Raw genomic sequence first — 27,968 nt, 5'->3', positions numbered from 1 at the left:
TGGCATTGGGGGAAAAGTGCTCTCGTGGATCGAGTCATGGCTCACTGACAGGAAGCAGAGAGTGTCCATAAATGGGGTTAAATCCGAGTGGGGATCTGTAACAAGTGGCGTTCCACAGGGATCAGTCTTGGGCCCGTTGTTGTTTATAATATATATCAATGATCTTGATGAGGGAATTACTAGTGATATGAGCAAATTCGCCGATGACACAAAGATAGGTAGGATAATTGATTCAAACGTAGATGTTAGGGAACTTCAGGAGGATTTAAACAAACTCTATTCTTGGTCAGAAAAGTGGCAGATGCAGTTCAATGTAGATAAGTGCAAGGTTCTGAAGCTTGGGAGTGCCCATAACCCTAGTACTTATAAATTAAATGATGTAGAACTTAGCCATACAGATTGCGAAAAGGACTTGGGGGTTATGGTGAGCAGCAACCTTAAACCAAGACAGCAATGCCTAAGCGTACGTAATAAGGCAAATAGATTACTGGGATTTATATCAAGAAGTGTAAGCAACAGAAGTCCAGAGGTCATACTGCAGCTTTATACATCATTAGTAAGGCCTCACCTTGATTATGCAGCTCAGTTTTGGTCTCCGTATTACAAAATGGACATAAATTCGTTAGAAAACATTCAGCGTAGGATGACTAAATTAATACATAGCATCAGAAATCTTCCTTATGAAGAAAGATTGAAGACTCTTAAGTTACATTCACTTGTTAGACGAAGAATGAGGGGAGACCTGATCGAAGTGTATAAGTGGAAGATAGGTATTAATAAAGGGGATATTAATAAGGTCTTGAGGATGTCTCTCCAAGAGAGAACCCGCAGTAATGGATTTAAATTAGATAAGTTTAGATTTAGAAAGGACATAGGAAAGTATTGGTTTGGAAATAGGGTAGTTGATGAGTGGAACAGTCTACCTAGTTGGGTTATTGAGGCTAGGACTTTGGGTAGTTTCAAATCTAGGTTGGATAAGTACATGAGTGGGAAGGGTTGGATTTGAGTGGGACATTCACATCAGAGCTTATTTCTTGGGTAGCATTGAAAATTGGGTTGGGTAAATGTTTTGTTAGTGGGATGAATTGTAAAGGACCTGCCTAGTATGGGCCAGCAGGCCTCCTGCAGTGTTCCTCCTTTCTTATGTTCTTATGTTCTTATCAATTCTATGATTAACCTCATCCTTCATAAATCCATCTGCCGACACGTCAACTCCCAAGTATCTGAAAACATTCACTTCTTCCATACTCCTCCTCCCCAATTTGATATCCAATTTTTCTTTATCTAAATCATTTGATACTCTCATCACCTTACTCTTTTCTATGTTCACTTTCAACTTTCTACCTTTACACACATTCTCAAACTCATCCACTAACCTTTGCAATTTTTCTTTAGAATCTCCCATAAGCACAGTATCATCAGCAAAAAGTAACTGTGTCAATTCCCATTTTGAATTTGAGTCCCCATAATTTAATCCCACCCCACTCCCGAACACCCTAGCATTTACTTCTTTTACAACCCCATCTATAAATATATTAAACAACCATGGTGACATTACACATCCCTGTCTAAGACCTACTTTTACCGGGAAGTATTCTCCCTCTCTTCTACACACCCTAACCTGTGCCTCACTATCCTCATAAAAGCTCTTTACAGCATTTATATATATATATATATATATATATATATATATATATATATATATATATATATATATAATATATGTCGTGCCGAATATGTAAAACTGGTCAATTAGCAGGAACTCATTTAAAATTAAGTCCTTTCTAAAATTTTCTCTTATACGTTTAAAGATATATTTTTTTCATTAATGTTGATGTAAAAATTTATAATTTTGCACCAAAAGGAACTTAGAAAACTTACCTAACCTTATTATAACAAGCGCAATTTATTTTAGCCTAACCCAACTAAATATATTTTAGATTTGTTTACAATAATTTAATACTAAACAAACACAGTGAAATATATTTTTTTCGTTAGGTTCAGAATGATTTTGGCGAAATAATTGCATGCACAAATTTTCACTTGTCCTATATGGCAAGATGAGCGTTGCTATTTAAGCCAAGATCGCAAGTTCTGCCTATTCGGCACGACATATATATAATACATACATACATACATACATACACACATACATACATACATACATACACACATACATACATACATACATACATACATACATACATACATACATACATACACACACACACACACACACACACACACACACACACACACACACACACACACACACACACACACACACACACACACACACACACACACACATGTATATATACAATGCCTGCACTTTTAAGGAGGGGTTTGGGATATTGGCAGTTTGGAGTGACTATCTAAACTGTCGTATCTGGGCGCCTCTGCAAAGACAGTGATTATGTGTGAGTGATGGTGAAAGTGTTGACTGATAATGAAAGTTTTTTCTTTCTCTTTGGGTTTTTGGGTTTAAAGTTTTCCATACATATAATAAATTCTTTATACATGGCAAAGCCATCACAACAACGCTCTTCTATTCTTTGAAGCACACTATACCATCTAATTATTAATTCTCTAAAAAAATAAAATTGCCTCACATTATGGTAATCACAAACAAAATATCCCCATTGCCTCTTAAGCCCCCCTCGTTGCGGCAATCAAAGACCGTGCTTAAGACCCACATGGAAAAAAAAAGTAACCATCTTCAGATATATAATCTGAAAAAATTCCATTTGTGAATCCATTTACAAACTTTTCACCTGTCTTACAAACCACACACATTAAATGCTGTTCAGTACAGTAAATATTTAAGAATTTGGAAGTCATTCTCATTAAAGGTTAGAAAAGAGTTTTGGCACTTACACAAGTAACTTGGGCCTTGTCTTACGTCTTCTGCAAACTTTTGTTAAAAATTCTTGCTTCATTTATCCTATACTGATTTTTTAATTTGTCATATTTGTGGTTAAAAATTATTGTTTGTCATTTCTATTTGGGCATGTTCTGCATTATTTTCCATAGTTTTATTCTTAAAAGACTTTTCCTTTTTGCTTTTCTTATGTTTATTCTCATCTGTGTTTGTGAATTAGTGAATGGCATAGTGCACATGCTTCAAAACATAATGTTCAGTTTAATTATTTTGCAAACATGTACAGCAAAATTAACATAGCACTGTTTGAAATTTATCTACTACGGTACTATTGTGATATAGTAACATATCATTTGCTTAGGACTCAGTTACTGCATTTGCAATGCATTTAAATTAGAAAAAAATTAATTTTGAATATGTAATCATGATTTAGTACAATTCTTAATGAAAGCAAAAATTCTTAATTTTTATTTAGAATATTTTAAATGTAAGAGTGCTTTCCAGAATTTTGAATTGAATTGATTTCCTAAATTCGTAATTTTCCAGTTAGGAGGGAGAATTCCTAGTTTTAATTCACAAAGTGTCTAATTCAGATTTTAGTTTATACTGAGACAGTAGTGCATAATTGATTTTATTCTTAGTTATCTGTAATTTGGACTTAACAGCATCTGCATTATTCAGAATAAGCGATATATTACTGTACTGCACTATGTACATGTATTGGGGTCATGTTGAGAAAACATGGGCATTACTGTTCCTGTATATGAGCATTGGTAGAGAAGCTGCTAACAATGGGTAATTTTTTGTACTGCATGTATGTATGTATGTATATATATATATATATATATATATATATATATATATATATATATATATATATACTATATATATATAATATATATATACTATATATATATACTATATATATATACTATATACATATACTATATACTATATATATATACTATATATATATACTATATACTATATATATACTATATATATATACAGTGGACCCCCGCTTAACGATCACCTCCAAATGCGACCAATTATGTAAGTGTATTTATGTAAGTGCGTTTGTACGTGTATGTTTGGGGGTCTGAAATGGACTAATCTACTTCACAATATTCCTTATGGGAAAAAATTCGGTCAGTACTGGCACCTGAACATACTACTGGAATGAAAAAAGTTCGTTAACCGGGGGTCCACTGTACTATATATATACTATATATATACTATATATATACTATATATATATATATATATATATTATATATATATATATATATATATATATATATATATATATATATATATATATATATATATATTCTTTCATTCAACACACCGGCCGTATCCCACCGAGGCAGGGTGGCCCAAAAGGAAAAACGAAAGTTTCTCCTTTTACATTTAGTAATATATACAGGAGAAGAGGTTACTAGCCCCTTGCTCCCGGCATTTTAGTCGCCTCTTACAACACGCATGGCTTACGGAGGAAGAATTCTGTTCCACTTCCCCATGGAGATAAGAGAAAATAAACAAGAATAAGAACTAGAAAGAAAATAGAAGAAAACCCAGAGGGGTGTGTATATATGTGCTTGTACATGTATGTGTAGTGTGACCTAAGTGTAAGTAGAAGTAGCAAGACGTACCTGAAATCTTGCATGTTCATGAGACAGAAAAAAGGACACCAGCAATCCTACCATCATGTAAAACAATTACAGGCTTTCGTTTTACACTCACTTGGCAGGACGGTAGTACCTCCCTGGGCGGTTGCTGTCTACCAACCTACCTACTACTATATATATATATATATATATATATATATATATATTGGTGGTGGAGTGTTTTTCTGCAGTTTGTCTTAGGGATGAGTTAATATAGAACAAAAAGGCACAATACTATGATTGGAACAATTCAAAAATAACCCGCACATAGGGGAGAGGAGCTTATGATGACGTTTCGAACCGACTTGGACCATTTACAAAATCACAGTGTGACTTTGTAAATGGTCCAAGTCAGACTGAAATGTCGTTGTAAGCTCCTATCTCCTACGTGTGGGTTATTTGTGTAATGGGCTAATATGGCAGAGAATTTAGAAAATTTCCCACCTTACTAATCTTATGGCAGAGTTAAACATAGTGTAGGTATGATGGATGGAATGTGAATTTATAGCTGATCGCTTACTAAACTTAGATTTTTGAGAATTGACTGGTGAGAATTTTTTTTAACACATCATCCAAATCACACCAAGATAAGCTGGATTCACTGAGGAATTGGTGTTGCAAAATTTAATTATAGTTCATCTTTATTTACTTTACTTATCTATTGCATGTCATTGTTAGTTTAAAATTGTTTCAGCACTGATCAACATGCCTGTACTTGTGAACTTAGAGCTTTAGAGGGAATATTGTAAGAATTTTGAATAATATTTTTTTGAAGTTCTTGGTAATGAGCAAATGGAGCCGAGGAAAAGTGTAGGATATTTTATTAGTTGTAATGATGGTCACTAGAACAAGTATTCTCAGCATACTGATATAATTATATAATATCACCTGTTTACTGTGATCTTATTGCATAATTATATAATGAATATTTATTTGACAGTTATTGTTGTATATGAATGACAATAACGATAGGGAAATACCAAAGAGTTGCCAGGATTAACATTAGGAGTTTGAGATACTGAAACCAGGATAGTAAAGGATATAAAATTATTATTTTTTTATTATTTTTTTTTTATCATCACACTGGCCGAACCCACCAAGGCAGGGTGGCCCGAAAAAGAAAAACTTTCACCATCATTCACTCCATCACTGTCTTGCCAGAAGGGTGCTTTACACTACAGTTTTTAAACTGCAACATTAACACCCCTCCTTCAGAGTGCAGGCACTGTACTTCCCATCTCCAGTACTCAAGTCCGGCCTGCCGGTTTCCCTGAACCCCTTCATAAATGTTACTTTGCTCACACTCCAACAGCACATCAAGTATTAAAAACCATTTGTCTCCATTCACTCCTATCAACATGCTCACACATGCCTGCTGGAAGTCCAAGCCCCTCGCACACAAAACCTCCTTTACCCCCTCCCTCCAACCTTTCCTAGGCCGACCCCTACCCCGCCTTCCTTCCACTACAGACTGATACACTCTTGAAGTCACTCTGTTTCGCTCCATTCTCTCTACATGTCCGAACCACCTCAACAACCCTTCCTCAGCCCTCTGGACAACAGTTTTGGTAATCCCGCACCTCCTCCTAATTTCCAAACTACAAATTCTTTGCATTATTTTCACACCACACATTGCCCTCAGACATGACATCTCCACTGCCTCCAGCCTTCTCCTCGCTGCAACATTCATCACCCATGCTTCACACCCATATAAGAGCGTTGGTAAAACTATACTCTCATACATTCCCCTCTTTGCCTTCAAGGACAAAGTTATTTGTCTCCACAGACTCCTAAGTGCACCACTCACCCTTTTCCCCTCATCAATTCTGTGATTCACCTCAACTTTCATAGACCCATCCGCTGACACGTCCACTCCCAAATATCTGAATACATTCTCCTCCATACTCTCTCCCTCCAATCTGATATCCAGTCTTTCATCACCTAATCTTTTTGTTATCCTCATAACCTTACTCTTTCCTGTATTCACTTTTAATTTTCTTCCTTTGCATACCCTACCAAATTCATCCACCAATCTTTGCAACTTCTCTTCAGGGATATAAAATGTATCTTGTATTTAATTGAAAGGGTTAGTTATTTTAGTTTAAACACCAGCCATTGCCCATGGCAGTAGAGTGACAAAAAAAAAAAAATAAGGAAACATTTAGTCGTTCATTCAAGTGTTGTCTTGTTAGAAATGTGCTGACACAGTTCAAATGACCTTCCAAACTGCTACATCTTCACCCCTCCTTCAGAGTGCAGGCACTGTACTTTCCACCTCTGGTTTCCCTGAATTCCTTCATAAAAGTTATCTCTCTCATTCCAACAGCATGTTAAGTCACAAAAACCATTTATCTCAACTTTCACCAGTCTAACATGCTCACACGAGCCTGTTGGGCGGTCAATCCCTTAGCACTGAAAATCTTAACCCCATCCCTCTGGTAGTAGAAAAAATTAAATTGTGAAATGAAGGCTTGTATTTATTAAAAAAATTGAGCATGAAGATGGTATAGAGGAAAAAATACCAGCCATTAGGCATATTAAATTTCTAAGGAATGGTGCAGAGGTCTTGGTTAGTGAATAGGCTGCAAAAGTAGAGATGCCTGAAGCCACCATCAGTCATCTGAAGCCATCATCATCACTGTCCTGAACATTGCTTACTGACATGCACTGTTAATATTTACTGAACACTTTTGCCCAACCTTCATAAAGCCAAGCACATCATTTTTAATGTTCATTATCAGCAAACCATAAGGATAGGAAACACCCTTACTATTAGGTTTCTGGAATAGTTTTAAAACAGTAGAAGGAATTGATGATTAAGATGTGTGCAAACTTTGGATATCTATATTATGAAAATGTTTCACCTACAAAGCAGGCTTCAGTGTAATGCAGGCAAATATAAAACCAGAGACAGTAGAAGTAATCTTGAGGTTTACGGTCTGTCAGCCTTAATAGGAGGAGGAGGAGGAGGAGGAGGAGGAGGAGGAGGTGGTCAGTCCTTCAAGTCTAAAGGAGAGGCAAGCAGGCAGACCTTATACTATACAAGTAGAAATGAAGTGTAGCATCTGGTGTAGCATCAGGTGAGCATAGCACACTAGTAGAAGTAGGTCATATGTTAAACAGTTTAGCAAAGGAATTGTAAAAGACTTCCCCTGTACCATGATACCATGGTATTGCTGTGTCAGACAAGTATCAGAAATACAATAAGAGTACGATACTTGTCTGACATAGCAACACCGTGATATCTTTGTACATGGGAAGTCTTCTACAACTCCTTTATTAAATGACTGTTTAGCTTGACCGAGTTTGACTAATGGGTTGTGCTCACCTTGGACATCACCTCCAGCTGCTACACCTACTTCTGCTTCTATATAAGGTCTGGCTGTATGCTTCTGCTTTAGGCTTCAGGAATTGACCACCTACCAAGGATGAAGGACTGATAAACTCAATAACTTCTAATGTCTCCAGTTTCATATTTGCCTGTATTTAAATGAAGAGGTCTGCTGTGTAGGGGAAGTCTTTTGGCAATATAGATACTCAAGTGATGTGCATGTCTCATTCATCAATCTATTGGTATTATATACCATCAGTAATATGATAGTACAGTAGAATAGATTGTTGATGACAAGGAAGTTAACAGCAAAATAACTTAAACAAAAGTGATTGTGAGGAATGTGAAAATTGTAGAAAATCAAGGATAAATGTAGTGTGGAAATGCACAAGCAAGTATTTCTAAACCCATATTAAATACCAAACACGAATTGGCTACGATTCTTAATTAGGTATCACTTGTAACTGATACCTGTATGACCCTTGTGGGTTTAGTGCTTAGTTTTGATTGTAATAATACTAGAAGTTGATACACCCCTTAAATACTAGTGGTTATGGTCCCTCTTACCCTGCAGAATTCAGTGTCAGTGTTTGTAAGTACAAAAATTTTCAGCATGTTTTTCCAGTTTGCAAGCATGAAAAAACTGAAGCATTTAATTATACGTACTGTGTTTTGCATTTAGAATTTATAAATTTTATATTATTTTAGAATCAGTGATTGAAAATCCTTATTCACATCTGCACATTATTTTTTTAAACCTTTCTTTAAAATTATAATTTTTCCTACTACCATATAATTGTGCTTTCATGTATAAATTCTTATCTCCATCAAGAGTTTCAGTAAAGGATTTTTTTGCAAAAACAGTGTACCTTCAGATATTAAAGGGAAGACATGAATACCAGTTAGGTCAGTTTTGATGCCTTTCTAAATTCATTGTTAGGTGAAAAGATGGTTGCTTTCCTCACTGAACTGTTAATAAAGTTTTATATACATGTATGAGGTTTTAATGAAAGTTATATAGTTTCTGAGGAGAAAGTGAGACTATGGTTAAGGTACTTAGGAAAGAAGTGAGAACATGTATTATACAGTAAACAGGGATGTGTGTTATCACTGTTGTTATACCCCACGGCCTGGTCTGTGACTGGTTCTTGCGGTGAATCAGGGCCTGATCAACCAGGCTGTTACTGCTGGCCACACACAAACCGACGTATATTTGTAGATAAGGTAAAGTGAATGCGAATGTTGGCAAGTTGCGACATTGCTCGTCACAATTGACATACTGCTTCTGAGAGATTTAGAAAAGTAGCTGGAAAGTTGGTGGAAAAGTATAAGGGAATGTGTAAAAAAAAGGAAATTAAAAATGATCACAAAAAAATTATGAGAGTAAGAAAGAGTCTAGGCAGTAATAAAAAAAAAACGGATATATTTGAGTGACTTTGTTGAAACGATGGATCTATGAGAGCCTAGATGGCAGGATGAAGGTAGGAATCGACTACATTTAGGTCTTTGAGAGTAATGTGTGTATGACAGATAAAATGAATAATAGAATAGAGAGGGAGAAGGGTAAGTGGAATGTTAAGGCATCTGTGGAAATAAATTTATTAATGAATGCTTAAAGGGGACTACCATAGTTTAGTAGTGTCGACACTTTTCTCTTGGTATGAAGCTTAGTCTTTGAGCATTGTAACAAGTAGGAGGCAGGAAGCAGTGGAAATGTTGTGTTTGATATCAGTGTGTGGTGTGAATATTAGGGTGAAGATAAGGATTGAAGAAATTACAAAATGGTGTGGTAGCATGAAGGGCTTATTTCAAACAGCAGAGATGTTATTAAGATTTGGTCATATAAAATGGATGGTGCAGTGTAGAGTGAATGGAGAGAGGTGTAGGGGACATCTAAAATTGTAAGGAGAGTGTTTCATCAGACATGTGTGAGTGTGTTACATCAGAATTAATGGAGACAACTGGCTTGGGATTTTGTTTGCTGTTGGAATATGAGTTCTAGAGGTAGAAAATACAGTGCCTGCACACTGAAGGATGGGTAGGGATCTTGTAGTTTGGATGCCATTTTAATTGGAATGTCTGTTTATTTCTGGGAAGACATCTCTTGAAAGATTGATGGTGCATGTGTTTCCTTCTTTGGGTCATGTTACTTTGGCGGGAAATGGCTGATGTGAAGGAAAAAATAAAGTTTACAAGCTTAACAAGACTAACAGAATCTAATCATGTTTTTTCTTCTGTGAATTCCTAAGTTTGAGGTTATTTGCATGAACATATTGCATTGAAAAGGTAGTGGTTAGTTAATGTTGAAGGACTTAAAAGGTCTTGTTAACTATTGTATGACCGAAATAGCTAAGGCTTTCCTTACTAGACGAGTATAGTGGAACCTAGATTTATGAGTGCCCCAACATACAAGTTTTTCAAGTTATGAGCCATCGCTAGGTTGATTTTTTGCTCTGAGTTATGAACCAAAATCTGAGTTACGAACGAGATTCAGAACGCTGCCACTAGTTAGCACAGCGAACGCCGCAACATTCACTCAGCAGTGCATGTGTTTACCTCGCCGTGGAAGTATTTCTCTTGTATTGTGCTTGCGTTTTGTGCAGTTATTTTGCCAAATTTATTTTTTCTAACCATGGGTCCTAAGACAGTAAGTGCAAAGGACAGTGCTGAGAAGAAAAAGAGGCTGATGTCCATTGAATTAAAGAATGAAATCATAGATAAACACGAGTGAGGTGTGCGGGTTGTGGACTTGGCCAGGCAGTACCAGTGTAGTACTTCTATGGTATATACGATACTAAAGCAGAAGGGGTCAATAAAGGCTATAGCGCCAGCCAAGGGCGTTGCAATAATTTAAATTCAGCAATAAAGTGTAGCATTAAGAGCGTAGCAATTAAGTTCAGCAACAAAGTGTAGCATTAAAAGTCTAGCAAGTAGCCTATCTTTTCCACCCTTCACCTCTGCCAGCATCTTTGGAGAAACTGGCTGTTCTCTTTCTGACAGACTCAGAGAGCACAAAAATAGTGTTAGGCTTGCCAACACCAACAATGCTCTTTTCTGTCATGTCAGAGATCACAGTCATCCTGTTGACTGGTCTTCTGCTAAAACTGTCTTCCCTATGTCTAACTTTCACAGTCGCCATTTGGTTGAATCCTCCCTTATACACAACTTTCCTTGTATGAATCTTAGCCCTGGCTTTGTCTCTGTAGATGCCTTCCTCTCCCATTACATTGTAAAATGCTCCAAACTTCAGAGCACCTGTGACTTAACCTGATTTTTATTTTTCCCCCTTCTCCCTCTTCCCCTGTCCTATTTCCTCTTTCTCCTTTGGGTTTTCTTTCTTCTGCCTTGGGTATTTGGTCCATTATTATTATTTTTTCCTCCTCTGTGTTCTTGTTTTTACCCTTTGTGGGTCCCTAGCTCCCTTACAGTGCTCCTCATTCTTAATCTTTGACTGACTCCTCTACTACTACCTCTACCACTACAACTCATCTTCCTCCACCACCTCTCTTGTCCCATTCCTGTCTGCTGGCCTGTATATACTCCCTCTCTCCTTTCTGTTAGTGTGACTTTGTAAATGGTCCAAGTCGGACTGAAACATTGTCGTAAGCTCTTCTCTCCTATGTGTTCTCCAAGGTAAATACGTACACTTTATAAAACCAGTTTATTTCTTTACATTCTCTATTATGTTTTATTATGTTTTTATACAATATTTCTTATTTATAAATACATTATTTCAGTGTTTTCCTTATGAAACTAGTGATCTAGTGAAGTCAGCCTCACAAATACTCCATTTTCAGAAGGGGAAGATATGGTCAGAGTGAGAGCAGGAATGGCCCCCACTACTTGTCACAAAATGACATTTTATTCATTCTAGAGTATATATCATGTTTCTATGTTATTTATATTGTTTATTATGCCACATTAGATCAATTGTGATAGATGAATAAGCCGTAGAGTTGATATTAACATTATATTGAAGTATTTTCTCCTGCTTCCGAAGAGCAGGAATTCCGCTGGAATGGATTGATGGCATTTCAATGAAGAAAATTTATTTGATATACGAGCAAATTGAGTTACGAGCTAGGTCACGGAATGGATTAAACTTGTAAGTCAAGGTACCACTGTACATGTGTTGGTGACGAGATTTCTTAGTTTAAGAGTAAACATATTTCAAAGAAATATTTAATTGTTGAATTTCTGTTAATCATTGTAACTTTTGATGGAGCTACTAGTTTAGTTGCTAGTGCAGAAAGTAATATTTGCTCCATTGTCATACTTTGTAGCACATTACAGATGTCAGTGTTAATTTGGCATATATCAAGCTAATCAGTTAATGAGTTGGCTTTGAATAATTTCCAGTTCATTTATTTCAGTTTTAACTATAAAAATCATTATGATTATTTAAAAAATTTTGTTGCTTTAGTAATTTTTTGTGTACTACTTTGTTCCAGTGATCGTATTGTGTTAATGGAATTGAATTATTAACATTTTTTACATTCTTTATTCTAGTGACACCACTCTGCTCTTGGACGATGTGTCATAAGCTTCCACAAGAATCCTCAAAATATATCATCTTTTGGGTAATGTTTTTTCAGTTCAGTAATGTGTTTCACTGACTAGAAGTATCTATTGAAATACAAATGATTTTAGTTTGTGGACTGAGACAGCCATTGCTTAATTCCTGCTGTAATCTATCAATGCTTTTGAGCCAGTTTTTAAATGGTAAATTCAGTATAAATGTAGTTAACCTCTTATATATTTATATAAATTATTTTTTTACTGAAGATCTAATTTATAAAAGGGGTAAATGTAATGAATTAATGTCATAATGGGGCAGATATAGACTACACTGAAGACCCACAGAACCCTAGTTTGATTTAGTGGCTGAGTATGTCTCACTCTGTTGTGTTTGAATAGACCATGGCCCTCCTGAGGCTGTGGACTTAGTAAATGCACCTCACCTTGATAAAAGTCCCTCTATGACATTTGAATGCTATGTAAGCAAATTTTAGTCAAAATATTGTGATGTACCTTATTAACTCTTCATGTTCTTGCATATGACAACTTCAGTAATATCCAGGGAGGCATCGTAATGAGGTTACCTTCAACATTTTGCAATAAGGAAATATGAAAGGGCTTTTTTATACCTGGTAGAAATTTGAGAAATTCATGAAATAATGAATGATTAGATAATTGTACTTCAGTCAGAGCTCTTGCTGGAATGTGTTGATAAGGTAATCTATTTAAAAAAAAAAAAACTGTAGTCTAGTGGTGTATATATTATTTAGGATTTATGGAACCAAAGATTTTTTTACAAAAGACTAGAGGATAATGCATCCAAGTCAGAAAAAACAGTCATCTTGTATAACTCTTTATGACTGAAGAATTGTGCATTTTATGCATAGAGTATTTATTTGTATTTCCAAAGATCGATCATATTTTGAAGGTGCAACAAGTACACACAAACCTCGTAGAGTTGAATATTGTTTTTCATTCTTTAGTATTGCAGTTTTATCTTGCTTAGCAAAAAAAAAGTACATTGCTACTTACTTCCTTATTCTGTAAAAATTCTAATAAGCATACATAAATTTTTCCCATGCACTCTTAGAGCTATTGTTTCCCAAAGTTGATTTATCCCCACTGAACCTCTCACTTACTCTAATCCATGTGTGGCATATACAGTGGACCCCCGGTTAACGAACTTTTTTCATTCCAGTAGTATGTTCAGGTGCCAGTACTGACCGAATTTTTTCCCATAAGGAATATTGTGAAGTAGATTAGTCCATTTCAGACCCCCAAACATACACGTACAAATGCACTTACATAAATACACTTACATAATTGGTCGCATTTGGAGGTGATCGTTAAGCGGGGGTCCACTGTACTTGTATTTGTGCAAAAATGTCCCATCTCACAACTGTGATACCAGTTTATCTTGTTTAGCTTTTGTTCTCTACTTTACACACAACCATGTATGTCAATGTAATATATATTCACTTTATAAGTTCTTTCTCCATTATAGTCATATTTCCATCTACAAATAACATTTGTAATTAAGTTTGCAATTTATTACACATTACTCCATCTTATCAACTGGCTATTAACTCCATATTAATCTATTCCCCCATTGTAAATTCAAGTATGGATTCTATTTCATTTCTTGTAATGATTCTTGCCAAATTGTCTTTTATTTATTTACTGTTAGCATAGTCTGTGATGCTCTTGATTTTATCTAGCCATAGAAATACATATTGGTATTCATGCAATCACAAGAACAAGTGACTACCAAGCATGCAGGGCTTGCCACAGTGATTGGTAAAGTGAATGCTTTGGTGAATTTGTGATCAAACACCTGTCTTCAGAAGCAAATGACATAGAGAAAATCAAAGAGCACTTGTATAGAGGCCAAAGTCAGGGTGAGGTGTTTACACCTGATTTGCTGAATGAGATGATATATGATAGGGGTCAAAAAATTCCAGTCTGAAAATATAAAAGCCTTTAAGGAGTATAGTTAAAAATGCACTTTGTTTCACTTTTGTGATTGAGGAGTAGAACCAAGTACATATGAACGAATGACATTTGCTGGCTTCTTATATATTGGATATGGAGGACAAACCTTGAAAATTAGACACATGTGCAACATCTGGGTATCTTTATTGTAGATGTTTCGCCATCCAGTGGCTTTATCAATACAGATTCTAGGACATAACTTGAAGACAGTAGAACTATATACAAAAGATGAGGTAACCAGTCCCTCACCAACTCCAAGGCTGAGGGACTGAGTACCTCATCTTTTGTATATAGTTCTACAGTCTTTAAGTTATGACCTAGAATCTGTATTGACAAAGCCACTGGATGGCAAAACATCTACAATAAAGATGCCCAGATGTTGCACCTGGAGTTTACCTGGAGAGAGTTTCGGGGGTCAACGCCCCCGCGGCCCGGTCTGTGACCAGGCCTCCTGGTGGATCAGCGCCTGATCAACCAGGCTGTTGCTGCTGGCTGCACGCAAACCAACGTACGAGCCACAGCCCGGCTGATCAGGAACTGACTTTAGGTGCTTGTCCAGTGCCAGCTTGAAGACTGCCAGGGGTCTGTTGGTAACCCCCCTTATGTGTGCTGGGAGGCAGTTGAACAGTCTCGGGCCCCTGACACTTATTGTATGGTCTCTTAACGTGCTAGTGACACCCCTGCTTTTCATTGGGGGGGGGGGGTATTGTATACCATTCAAGTACAAGACAAACCTTTTATATGAATGTATGCATCTGAAAAGGAAGGATATCATTTTTGTTTTCAATTGTGATCTTGATAAATGGAGCAGTTCTATTCAAAATTGGAAGGAAATCTCTGGAATTTTCATAACACTGCCACAAGCATAAAACATCTACAAATCACATTCATTTGGCATTGGAATGACTTATATCTTTTATAATCCTGGTTTCAAAAATATTCCAATTATGATGGAGGTAATGGTGGGGAGAGGAGGGTGTGTGTATACTTGGCTAGGGCCAAACGAGCATCTGAGGGCAAGTACCCTTTTTATCTTACTGCTTCTGCTTGGTACTCTGCTCATTAGGTGCATCTGCTTCTCTGTTTGCTTTGGGGTTGTTTGTTTTAGTGTGTTACCTCCCCATGGTGGGTGGGAGAATGAGCTGAAGTTCAGTTATTATTGCTTTATGACCCCTCAAGGCCTTGACACTGGTGAAGGGCTCTTGATCCAAGAAATTGAACCTATTCAACCGTTGAATCAAACCTGATTACCTTCTATTTTTCCAATGTTGAATGACCCCTATGGGTTTAGTGCTTCCCCATAAATATAATATTTTCATGTGAGTAATATATCGCTAATGATTCTTCTGCATTGTCTCTTGACTACAGTTCTGGCTGCTCCGAACTTGCAAAGGTGATTGGCAAGTTGTCCTTGCATTACCCAATACCATTTTTCTCACTCTACATTCAAGACAATTGCTGCTATTTCAAACCCCCATATCTGGTACCTCTTGACCTCATTCTTATTATAATCATGTCTCCATGTAGGGGTGCCATAGGTAAAATATGAGAACATTGTATCAATATCCATGGGCCCAGACTGTTAGCACCCCACCAGAATTATCAGAAACACTGCTGGAACAAGTGTAGAAGTTTTGAAGAGGAAATTGAGCAAGTACCTCCACTAATTGCTGGATCAACCAGGCTGTGATGGATATGTAGGCTGTTGGCAGCAATAACCTGGTTGATCAGGCAATTACCAGACAAGTCTTGCCCAAGTCTAGACTGTGGGAATAGGAAAACTCTTGTGACCCATCAAAGGTATATCAAAAGTAAAGATAAAGGTATGGGTTCCATTACCTCTACATGAGGTCTATATTTTTTTTTTTTTTCAAGGGGGAAGCGCTAAACCCGGAGGATTATACAGCGCCTGGGGGGGGGGGGGATGTGGAAGGCATTCAGGCTTAATTCGGGGAACTGGAGCACAGATCCAATTCCCTAAATCAAGAGCCCCTCACCAACATCAAGGAACCTTCCTTGAGGGGTTGAGGTCTATAGCTCACAGATTTGACAAAACTTTTTACTTTTCAGCCTAGTGATTATAAAGTCTGTTAACTGATCTAGACAGCATCTGGCTCGAAGGTCACATTCTATACCTAGAATGATGTGGTACATGTAGTGTGGGTTACTGATGCTACTGGGGCAGATAACTTAGCAAAATTGCAAACTAGAAGACAAATCTATTATGGTTATCAGACTTATTTGCCTTAATATATATACAATGAAATGGTAGTCCTTCCTCTTCAGTTGTCCATCAGCTAGCATTTACTTAGTGTACAAACAGTATTGTCCTGGATTAATGACTGCAACAGCTATCCATCTTCAAAGTACATAGACACTTTTGTCCGTCTTGCATGAGGACAATGTAAATACGGCACTCAAACAATTTTGACAAGCTAACCTCTGATGGTTCATGGTCATTTATTTAGCAGGTAACTGGTTAACCTGCTGGCATTTCAGACATTTTGCTAAACATTGTCAGTTGTGAGAGATTGCCTTGCCTGTGCTCCCCTACTCATGATGGTGAACCGTAACAACTGCCTACCTCACGTCTGAAGTGTGCTGTTGCTCATTCTGCCTGTTTCCAGTCTTGACCTGTATTCTTCTAAATGGGAGGATACAGTCCTCATAACTGATGTCAAAAGTTTAGCCAACATTTGTAATAGCTTATAGGCTGGTGAAACTACAGAATTCATGAGAGGTTTAGCAGGACTTGTGGACTTATGTACTCAGGTCCCATCATTATGCAGTCATTTGCAAGCAGCACATCCTCACTTTTGCCAATATATATACCTTAGCATTATTGTGAAATTATCTATATTTATACCATATATATAATATAATAATAATAATCATGAGTATGCATATATACTAGACTGTATATATAAACTATTACAGTATTATTATTTTTTACCATGTATTAAGTCATATAATAGTTGTGATATATCTTCTGTGAGTTTGCTTGTTTTAACATTGGGATTTGTATTTTATTCACATGTAGGCACTAACCCATCAGGGTCATTCAGCTTTCATCTCCCATTAGGAACTGTTTGTATCTCAAAGGTATATATTACTGTTTCATTAACTTTTCAACTTCACTGCAGCATTTGTTGTATTGTGACTTGTCATTTCTTAATTTTTCTCTAAATTGTTCTTAGATCCTCCAATTTTTATGTTACTATTTTTTGTTATATATAATTGTGGTTGACATATTTAATAATCAAAACTGAATTTGTACGGTATTAATCAGAAATGATTCAAGCATTGTTTTGGGGCCTTGAACAAATGCATATATACGTACATACCTATATACATACACATTTTTTGTTCATATATGGTATTTTTTACAATACAATTCATTTACATTTTCTATTTATAATACTGGAATTCAGTTTTTGTTTATAAATCTGAAAGCCCTGGACCTATTGCTGATGCTTGGAACAAGTGAAGAACTATGATGGGCTGTTTTTATTTTATTCTTATTTTCAGTGAGGCAATAACTAACTGCTAGCTCTGTGTTTTTTAATATTTAGTTGCTCATGATGATGGACTGCTAGTCATTCACTAAGATGATCTTAAAATGAGTATTGAAGGCACACTTTTAGTCTAAAAAGACTTGCTAATACAGGGATGCACTAAGCCTGTTAGTGCAAATGTTCAGAGATGATTGATATCATTTACAGAATGTCCTAGGAATAAAATACCTGGTAATTTAGGAAGATAAGTATATGCCATTTAAAAATTATGCACTAATTGCTAATATGCATTAGAGAAATAAAAGTGCATCATTAATAAACTTGGGCATATAGAAAGTTTTAGTTTAGTGTTTGAAAGTGGAGAAAGTAGACCTCTCTGTACAGATTGATACAGTGTCTGCTTATATAATTACCCACTTTGGTTATAGCATTTTAAATTACTGTAATGTCAAATATTTCATATCACAAGGTCTCTCTTTTTCCACAGGAATTAGCCATAAGTATTATATGTAAATATTTCTTATGTGAAACATACTTGTTTACCTAAAATTTGGTATTAATTAGCAGTGACTGAAGAGTCAAGATGCTTCATTTAATCATTTTGTTCTTGATCCAAGAGAATACCTCAACCTAGTAATTATTTTGGTATATCAAAGTTACTTATTCACTCCTTATTAAACATGCATTTTGATTTTTTTAGTATATAGTGTTAGCCAATTTATTGAGTGCTATTACACTCACAAAAAGCACTACACCCATGTGGTTTATTTAGCAGTTTTTATTGAATTGTAGCTTCAACAACTCTTTTAATAGGCAGGTTTTACATTGGGTTTGAGTAATTAAATATATAATAGTATAATTTTGCCTTGCATTTCAGCTTGTATTTATTTGACTATTTCGTAAATAAAAGAGGTAACTGTTTTTTAGAATGTTTGTTCATGCTAAAAAATTAAAATAGAGAATAAATAAAGGAAGTTTTCAAATATTGCTCACCAAGTATGTATATATTGGCATTGATGCATTGTAAAAATGCCATACTACACAATTGAAGATAATCCATTGTTGGGTTTTGAACAAGTTATAAAAAACTATTTCTCCTAGTAGTTACCATTCATTTTAAACAATTTGTTTATGATAAGACTTCACCATAGTCAACTTTTGATGACATTTTAATATAAGCTTTATTCTTATCCATTATAGGGCTTGTTATTTTTAATTGGAAAAAAAAAAGTGTCATGTATAATGGGAAATTGTTTGGGTATTTTATGTTTTCTAGTTTGAACTTATACTCCAGTCATTTGTTGTGATTTATTGTGATGTATTTTAAAATTATATAGTTTTATATATGGGGCATTATACACCTTTTTTCCTAGTGTGATTTGTAATAATTATTCTATTATGAGTGTTGTGAAACTATATTATCAAGTGTGGAAACAGGGTGCCTTCTGTTTTATTTACCATGGAAATAAGCTAGTTAAAATTTCTATTAAAGTTAAGATTATTCAGGAAACAACCATTTATGTAGTATACATTTCCATACTTTTTTTAACTGGCCATCTTGCTCCAAGGTAGGGTGCCCCCCCCCCCCCCCATAAAAAAAAAAAAATTAAAAAAAAAAAAAAAGAAACTTTTAGTATCACTCACTCCATCACTGTCTTGCCAGAGGAGCACTGCCATTACAACTCAGATGCCCTTCCATACATTATAGCTAATTAATAAAAGGAAATTCTAATGTCTACAATATTGCAGTAAGGAAATTCTAATGTCTACAATATTGCAGTGTACATACACTATCCAGTGTCTCTCTTGAACTTATAAATTAGAATAAGTTATCAGAAGTAATTTTTTTTTTTTCAATTATACATTAGTTTACAGAATTTTCATTTAAATTCATGCAACAGATGGGCAAAACACATAAAATTATTTAACCCCTTTGCTACATATTTGTGGTATCATCTACATACTGTATGCTTGTTTACCATAACTGAAACTCTGATAGTAACTAAATATTGTCTAATAAAGCTAAGAGCTATACCCAAATGGGTCATACAGCACTGTAGTATCTACAGTACTTGTAGGCTGTACTCTCTGTTAGCTAAATATAATTTTTCTGAGTAAAAACCAGCACTTGAGGTCAAGACTGTTCTTTTTTTTTTTTTTAATCTGCCAGTAATGTTTGTTTCTCAAGTACTCCAATTTTGAAAATGTGTATTGCAATGTATGTGTAGGATTCTCAGAAATTAATCTATATTGAATACTCTTTCATAGTGTCAGTTTATAAAAACAAATGTATGGTAATTGGTGCATCTCTCTTCATCTAAGTATTCCATTAGAGGCATCTTGAAAAATGATATACAGTATACTGTTTTATTAATTGTAATGGTCAGAATTTTTTGTAGATTTTGCAATTAACAATTTCTAAAAGTACTGTATCTAGAAATTTCTGACATTCATAATGGAAAGTATTTGTGTGTATATTTAAAAACATAAACTTGTAGAGGAAAAAAATGGTAAAGTTCAGATAAGAAAAATTATATAATCGTGACTAAACTTTTGTTGACAATTTGCATTTGATTTACTAAACCTATGAATTAGAGTATTTCTTAATTCTGTTTTATAAATGATGTATAGGAAAATAAAGCACAAATGAGCTTTTCACAAAAAGGATATTGGTTTCATAACTTGTCTAAAAGTTCTATTAGTGCAGTATGCTTTTTCTATTAAATCCAAATTTTTATTGAACTATAGGCACCAAAGGTCTGCAAAAAAAAAAACAGAATTAGGACAGTTAAGTTAATAAAGGTATAAAATACAATGAATTAATAATATTAACACTTTAATTGTTTGTACTGTGGTACAGTATGCTAATTTTTTTGATAACTGTAATAAAGACTGAATATTTGTTTACAAAAATTCTCTTCAGGGAGGTTCCTTGATGCCAGTGAGGGGTTTTTGATCCAACAAATTGGACTCATCCTCATGTTCATAGATCAAACTTGATTGTCTCTTATTTTCCAGGCATTATAAGGATTTTTTCTCATTTTATCAAGTGTATTGATTTCATTATATGATCAATTAGTAGTACATGTTCATATATTTTAGTACTATTATTTTTAATAGTATTATTATTTAAGGGGGAGAGCTAAACCTGTAGGGGTCATTCAGTGCCTAGGGAATGGGAGTCAATCAGTCTTGACCCAAGAAAGGGCAGGATAAGTCCACAGTGTTGTATCAAGAGTCCCTTGCCAGAATCAAGGAACCTCTATTGATGGTAATGAAATCCATTACAAAAGGTTGATAAGCAGGATATGGGTATTGCTAAGTGAAATTGTTCCTACTTTTTTTTTTTAACACTGGCTGTCTCCCACCAAGGTAGACACGACTTGACAAAGAAAATATTTTAAGAGGAAAACACCATGTTCCTATGTATGAATCCTTATTTGCTAAGGAAGTTTACATTAGTTTTAAACTAATGAAGTCATATAGCACATTAAATTTTGATTGAAGGAAATATCCTTGCAATTTAGTAAATGAAAATGCTAGGTTAGCCATCCATGGAATGCTCGTTTGCCACTGCCACAAGTGCAATCCATTAAGACAATCCAGCTTAGGTAAGGATAGGTATTATATTAAAAAAAAAAACTTTGAAGGGCTGTTAAGAATTATGTATATAATAAACAGAAGTTTGGAGGGATATGTTGTGTATCTTTATATTATTATTATTATTATAATCAAAAAGAAGCGCTAAGCCACAAGGGCTATACAGCTGTATCTTTATAGGTATATGATTCTAAGCTGTTGTGTTCTGAGCACCTCTGCAAAAACAGTGATTATGTGTGTGAGGTGAAAGTGTTGAATGATGATGAAAGTATTTTCTTTTTTGGGATTTTCTTTCTTTTTTGGGTCACCCTGCCTCGGTGGGAGACGGCCGACTTGTTAAAAAAAAAAAAAAAAAAAAAAAAAAATAAACAGCATCACAGATGTACCATGAAAAATTTTCTTGCACATTTTTCATGATACAGTAAAAGGGTTAATTGATTTTAACATATCCTATAAATCTTTCTCTGATTACTGAGATCATGATTTTTAGCTTTTCATAATTTTAAATGTAATACATACACTACCATGATAAGGGATAAAGAAAGGATGTGTTCAGTTCACTATTGTATTTTCCTTCCTTGGCCATTCTGATCTAGGTAATGTTGGTAAAATTATATTTACTACATAACATGCACTAGGAAAAGTGCCTTCTCTGTTGAATGCAGAGGGTTTACAAACCAAGTGAAATATTGAACATGTGTAAAACCTGGTATAATATTAAAAACAATATACAGCATAAAATTTATATACTATACTGTACAGTGTGTATAATATATATAGTATGTGTATATATACATACACAGTATATGATTTAGTATGGCAAGATGGCAAATGACTGTCAACAACTTGAGGGAAATAGACAAATTCATTCACTTGGGAAATCATTATTGAAAGCATTTCGGTCTTGGAACGTTAATCACTTCAAATATTTGAAATCCCGCAGCACTGCATGACCCTTGTCGGTTTAGAGCTTTATGTGATTATAATAACAAATATTTGAAATGATCAAGGATCCAAGACTGATTGTTTTAATAAAGATGTTCTAAGTGAAAGCACTTGTCAGTTTCCCTTAATTCAGTGTGATTTAAATGGATTAGTATTCTTAACCGATTAACAATCCATTCACGGAAGATGTTCCTGAAAATTCAGAATATTAAAAATTTCTACCAGTTATCCAGAATTATGGAGGCAGAGTAGTATTCTTTAGTCTTTTTGTGTCATAAAATAGACACTGTTGGATAGTTATGAATATATTTTAAGCTTTAATATTCTGAATATCATGCTACAGCATGAATCTTATAGACATGACTGCCTTGTTCCTGACATTCCATGATTTAGTTTGCTTAGGATACACTGTCTTATAGTTTGATACTTTACACTCCCATTCATTATGGTAATTAACAGGAATCTATTTATACAATAAGTTGCCAAGGCTGTGTAAGTAAATTAAATATCAGAACAAAGTGGTGTCTTTCATTTTATACCTTAAAGTACAAATATGATGTATTTTGCAGTACTTCATTATTATTATCACAGTCAAATCAAAGCATTAAGCCCAGCAGTACTTCATAATACACAAGCTGATGTTCCAGGGGCAAATAACTTCATATTCTTGTCTTCCATTTTAAATTGGAAGTGGTGAGTAACTGGTAAACACTGATAGGGAGCATGCTGGTTAAATTTGGTTATCTTGAAGTCTCCATGAACTTCACGAGAAAGTCCAGTGCTTAGTCCTTTTAAGGACACGTGAAGCAACGCTGAACGAGCTATTCCTTTTGTCACAAGACTTTCATCATTATCATCATCATCATTAGTAGTGACAATGACGAGCAAACTAGATTTTTTAAGAGGGCTATCACCAATTAGGTTCTTGCAATACTGACTGAAAATATTAATATCCCTTGGCTGAACACCCAGATTTAATAGAGAAGTAATGTTTTCTACAATTAGCAAGAAAAATTTACCAGTTTCTTTCCATGGTTCAATGGTTTTCTTTATAAGCTTATACAAGTTTTTGAGGGGATTTTTTGAGGCATTCAAAATAAAACCAAATGGATGATTGAAAATATCTTGATTACTTTCATCTAAGACCTCTGTAAGTAATTTCAAACCCTCAACAACTTTAAAGTTGCCCTGTTCAGTTTGTTGCCTAAAATTAAGCCCTAATTTATTACCAATATTGCAGTAATGTCCCCACGTATGTTGTAATGTTACAAGGCACACTGGATGTCTATTTGCCATACCATATGAGAGAAAGTGAGTAATCAATCCATCTGCTGAGGCAGATACAGTTTCAGATATCAAGATTAAGCCACCATCTTCAAACATTACACCAATGCCCTCCATAGCGCTCTTTGCTGACTCGAACATTCTGCGGATCAAGCAAATAAAACATTAATCAGATTACAGTGGACCCCCGGTTAACGATATTTTTTCACTCCAGAAGTATGTTCAGGTGCCAGTACTGACCGAATTTGTTCCCTTAAGGAATATTGTGAAGTAGATTAGTAGATTTCAGACCCCCAAACATACACGTACAAACGCACTTACATAAATACACTTACATAATTGGTCGCATTCGGAGGTGATCGTTATGCGGGGGTCCACTGTATAAGTACAATTATTCAAATTTTGATAAGGTAGTTAAAGAGACAACAACCCATCATTTACAGTATGTAGGTGTCTTGCTTTTGAAGCCAGAACTTTCTGATTTTGTTTGTAATTGTTTTGTTAGGCAAGCAGTATTGATAGAGTAGAACCCCATATCCACAGATTCGGTTTCCACTGTTTCTGTGGCCAGAAAATAACCCTTAATTTTGCTTAATAATGGCCCCCAAGTGCAAAAGTAGTGATCCTGGCAGCTCTTGACAGCCTAAGAGAAACCACGAAGTGCCTCGAATCAGTGAATAAGTGTTAATTCTAGACTTATTGTGCATAATTTATCAATTAAACAAATGTGATCAATGCGTATACGGGGGGGACTATTGTATTTTATTTAACTGAAAATCAGAATTTCACTAACATAATGCAATAAATTCTGGCTGGCTGTTGATATGTTGAAGCTTTATAATTTTGTTACATAAATGTCAACAATGTTGGATTGTTTAATTAACTATGGTGTAAAATAAAAACAACTGTATAATACATAAGAATATCTATCCATCCCCAAAATTAAAAATACGAAAAAAATATTTTTAAGAAAACTCGGAATGACTTCCCTGATTAAAATATATAGACATATGCCTATAATTGAAGGTTGCTCATTGGAAGAACTCAAGCATTACTGCATTTTACTTTTAAAATACAAGAAAACTATATATAACCCAGTTATTTGTGCTAATTATTTTGGAACTTATTAAAAATTTATTTCTGCTACAGTGCATTATACAAGGGTCACTCAACCATTAGTAGTGAGTCAATCAATGAACAACTTGGCCAATCACTGTGAACATAAATATAAATATGCCATTTCCATTATTGCTGATAACAAAAAGTTAGGTTCTGTTGGGTTACATAAATTTCTTCTTTCCAACTATGCATCCTTGATGTTGGTGAGGGGCTCTTGATTTAGGGAATTGGATCTGTGCTCCAGTTCCTCGAATTAAGCCTGAATGCCTTCCACATCCCCCCCCAGGCGCTGCACAATCCTCCGGGTTTAGCTCTTTCCCCTTGATTATAATAATAATAATCCAACTATGCAACAAAACCATCTCTATGGTACAACATACTTAATACAGTGGACCCCCGCATAACGATTACCTCCGAATGCGACCAATTATGTAAGTGTATTTAAGTAAGTGCGTTTGTACGTGTATGTTTGGGGGTCTGAAATGGACTAATCTACTTCATAATATTTCTTATGGGAACAAATTCGGTCAGTACTGGCACCTGAACATACTTCTGGAGTGAAAATATATCGTTAACCGGGGGTCCACTGTACTGGGCATTTCAAATTATAATCCCCTCACGGAAGGTTCCTTGATGTTGGTGAGGGGCTCTTGATTTAGGGAATTGGATCTGTGCTCCAGTTCCCCGAATTAAGCCTGAATGCCTTCCACATCCCCCCCCAGGCGCTGTATAATCCTACGGGTTTAGCGCTTCCCCCTTGATTATAATAATAATACGTAATTCAAATTATAATTTATTACTAAACAGTATATATTTATGGGCAAAAGCTAAACTTATAGGGGTCATGCAGTTCTTGGGGAATAGGAGGCAATGAGGTTTGATTCAAGCAAATGGAGAGGTGCTGTAACACCTATAAAGAGCCCTTTATAGATGTTACAGCACCTTTCTGAAGGGTCACCTGGGACTAGGTGACGGAGCTACAAGATACCTGCTTAGCTTGACGGAGAATTTGTTTCGATTATAAACCTGGAGGCAGGACTGGAGTATGGGATGGGCTTTAGGACCTGCAGCCCAGGGACCTCTGCCAGCCGGAGGGCCTCCAGAGATGTTCTGAACAACTTAAAATTTACTGATTTTTGGAGAAATTAGTTTCCTAGAAATTACACAAAGCAAATGTTTGAATTTTAATTGTAAAAATGAATTTAATATTTCTTTAACTTTTTCTTCCTTTTGAAAATATTATTGGGAGTCTCACAGTACCTGTAATCCAGTAGCATACAAAATCTTAATCCGACTCTGCTTTGAGAGTTAGTAACCCAGACCCCCCCCCCCAAAAAAAAAAAAAAAAAATCATTGTCATTTCGATTTATTTCTTATTTCCAGTGGAGTCCTTTAATCCTCCCCAAGATGCAACTCACCAGTTGCCTAACTCTTATGCATCTACTTAAGAGATAAGATACTTGGTGAAGAGAGGCAGAAGGTGCAGTTTAAGTCCCATGTACCTACTTACAGACAGGTGAAGAAGGGCAACAGGTGTAGCAAAAACATGCCCAGTGACTTGTAAAACTGTAATACTAAGATTGCAAACAAATCGCAGAACGGGTGATCAAACGCCAGTTCCTTATTTTGTTTTCGACTTTATTCAGGTGGAAGTGCTAAAACCAAGGGATCATAGTGTTTAAGAAAGGGGAGGCATTCAGGTTTAATCCAAGGAAGGGGGCAGACAAAGCCCAGTTCCTCTGAACAGCATCCTAATCCAGTGTAAGTTTATTTAGGTACAGGTGCACATAAGTACAAGTATCATAACTAGCAATATAGGTGTAAATTATCCAGGATAACCCAAAAACATTAGAGTCAGAGGAGATGGTTTGTTTCCATTGTGAGGTTAGGCGGCTAATGCGCTGTATAACCCTTGTAGGTTTAGCGCTTCTTTTTTCATTATAATAATAATAGGCAGCTACCAACTGAGTTGGTAGCTTCCCTAGGAATATAATAATAATATTAATCTTGAAAAATGGTATCCTACAGGTTAAGTGCTTCCCTGTGATTATAATAATAATAATAATTGAAAAATGGTATGCCAAACCTACAAAATGTGCAAAAGGACACATTTCAGAATATTTATCAGAAGAAACGTTCCACCATGAGTGTCGTCTTCAATCACTCGCCCCTTGAAGCGAAACGTTTCAGTAAGTTTAAGTACAGGTACACATTCAATTCAAATTTATTTATTTCTTTGCAAGTAATACATTGTGGTTATGTATTTGCAATAATGGGTTGCAGTGCAAAAAAGAGCCTCTATTATGCTTAGGCATTTTGGGCCGACTTAATTTAATGGCTTACTGACTACTTAACATTAAAGAAATTTATCACAGATATATAACAGCTCTATTAGTTATAAATGACTCTAATTTATATAAAAGTTACACAAATTATCACACACAGTAACATAAGTGTAAATTACCTATGATCAACCAAAAAGAAGTCGAGACTTATTTCTAACAAATGTTCTGAAATGAGTGTTTTTCTCCACAATATTAATCTTACTAGTTTACCTTATGTGATGAACTACTCGACGAGAAACAGCTGGTTATGGTAGTTATGATGTAATTACTAAGGCAGATCACAACATCCCAGGAGAACCAAATTTGTTGTCGTTGTTGGAGTGTAGAGTCAGTCACCGTCAACCAAAAAAAAAAAAAAAAAAAATCGGCATTCTCTTTACACTTTAAGAAAATATTGAAAATATATATATTTCTTTTTTTCTTTTTGGAGGTTGTATTAGTCTTCAATATATTTCTGCAGTTCTGTAAGAAAAAAATATTGTTTGAAGACTTTTCTAGCTTGATGAAAATTGCAAGGATTCCATGTTTTTTATTATTATAATCAAGGGGAAGCGCTAAACCCGTAAGATTATACAGCGCCTGAGGGGGGATGTGGAAGGTATTCAGGTTTAATTCAGGGAACTGGAGAACAGATCCAATTCCCTAGATCAAGAGCTCCTCACCAGCATTCCATGTTTTTGAAAAAATATATTACATTGACAAATTTGTCCAATAGAAATACAAGGACTTTAATGGAAGTCACTTTGTCCGACTTTTTGGGTTTATCCTAGG

General features: G+C 35.3%; 2 protein-coding genes across 6 annotated transcripts in view; one reads left to right on the top strand and one right to left on the bottom strand.

Moving 5' to 3' along the window:
- Positions 1–22,968, top strand: part of Lerp (lysosomal enzyme receptor protein) — a 39,084-nt gene extending 16,116 nt beyond the window's left edge. For 2 of the 5 annotated variants that reach the window (XM_070090284.1, XM_070090282.1), the window contains exons 5-6: positions 12,389–12,459; positions 15,758–22,968. In XM_070090284.1, the coding sequence (XP_069946385.1) occupies positions 12,389–12,422 (34 nt within the window). In that variant the 3' untranslated portion in view covers positions 12,423–12,459; positions 15,758–22,968. Of the gene's footprint in view, positions 1–12,388 lie in introns of all 5 variants that reach the window. The other 3 variants (XM_070090283.1, XM_070090281.1, XR_011392661.1) reach the window with 2 other exon arrangements.
- Positions 22,056–27,556, bottom strand: Elp6 (Elongator complex protein 6). The gene is made up of 2 exons (XM_053788823.2): positions 27,408–27,556; positions 22,056–23,875 (listed from the first exon to the last, which is right to left on the bottom strand). Exon 2 carries the CDS (start codon positions 23,872–23,874, stop codon positions 23,071–23,073), a length of 804 nt encoding a protein of 267 aa, XP_053644798.1. The 5' UTR covers position 23,875; positions 27,408–27,556; the 3' UTR covers positions 22,056–23,070.
- Between the last annotated feature and the right edge of the window lie 412 nt (positions 27,557–27,968).

The sequence above is a fragment of the Cherax quadricarinatus genome, chromosome 31, assembly GCF_038502225.1.
Source record: "Cherax quadricarinatus isolate ZL_2023a chromosome 31, ASM3850222v1, whole genome shotgun sequence".
In the NCBI taxonomy this organism is placed as follows: Eukaryota; Metazoa; Arthropoda; class Malacostraca; order Decapoda; family Parastacidae; genus Cherax; species Cherax quadricarinatus.
This window is presented reverse-complemented; position numbering and strand designations above follow the sequence as displayed.

What these genes read in the sequence shown, in the direction of transcription:
- Elp6 (XM_053788823.2), bottom strand. Translation starts at nt 23,874, where the DNA reads ATGTTCGAGTCAGCAAAGAGCGCTATGGAGGGCATTGGTGTAATGTTT.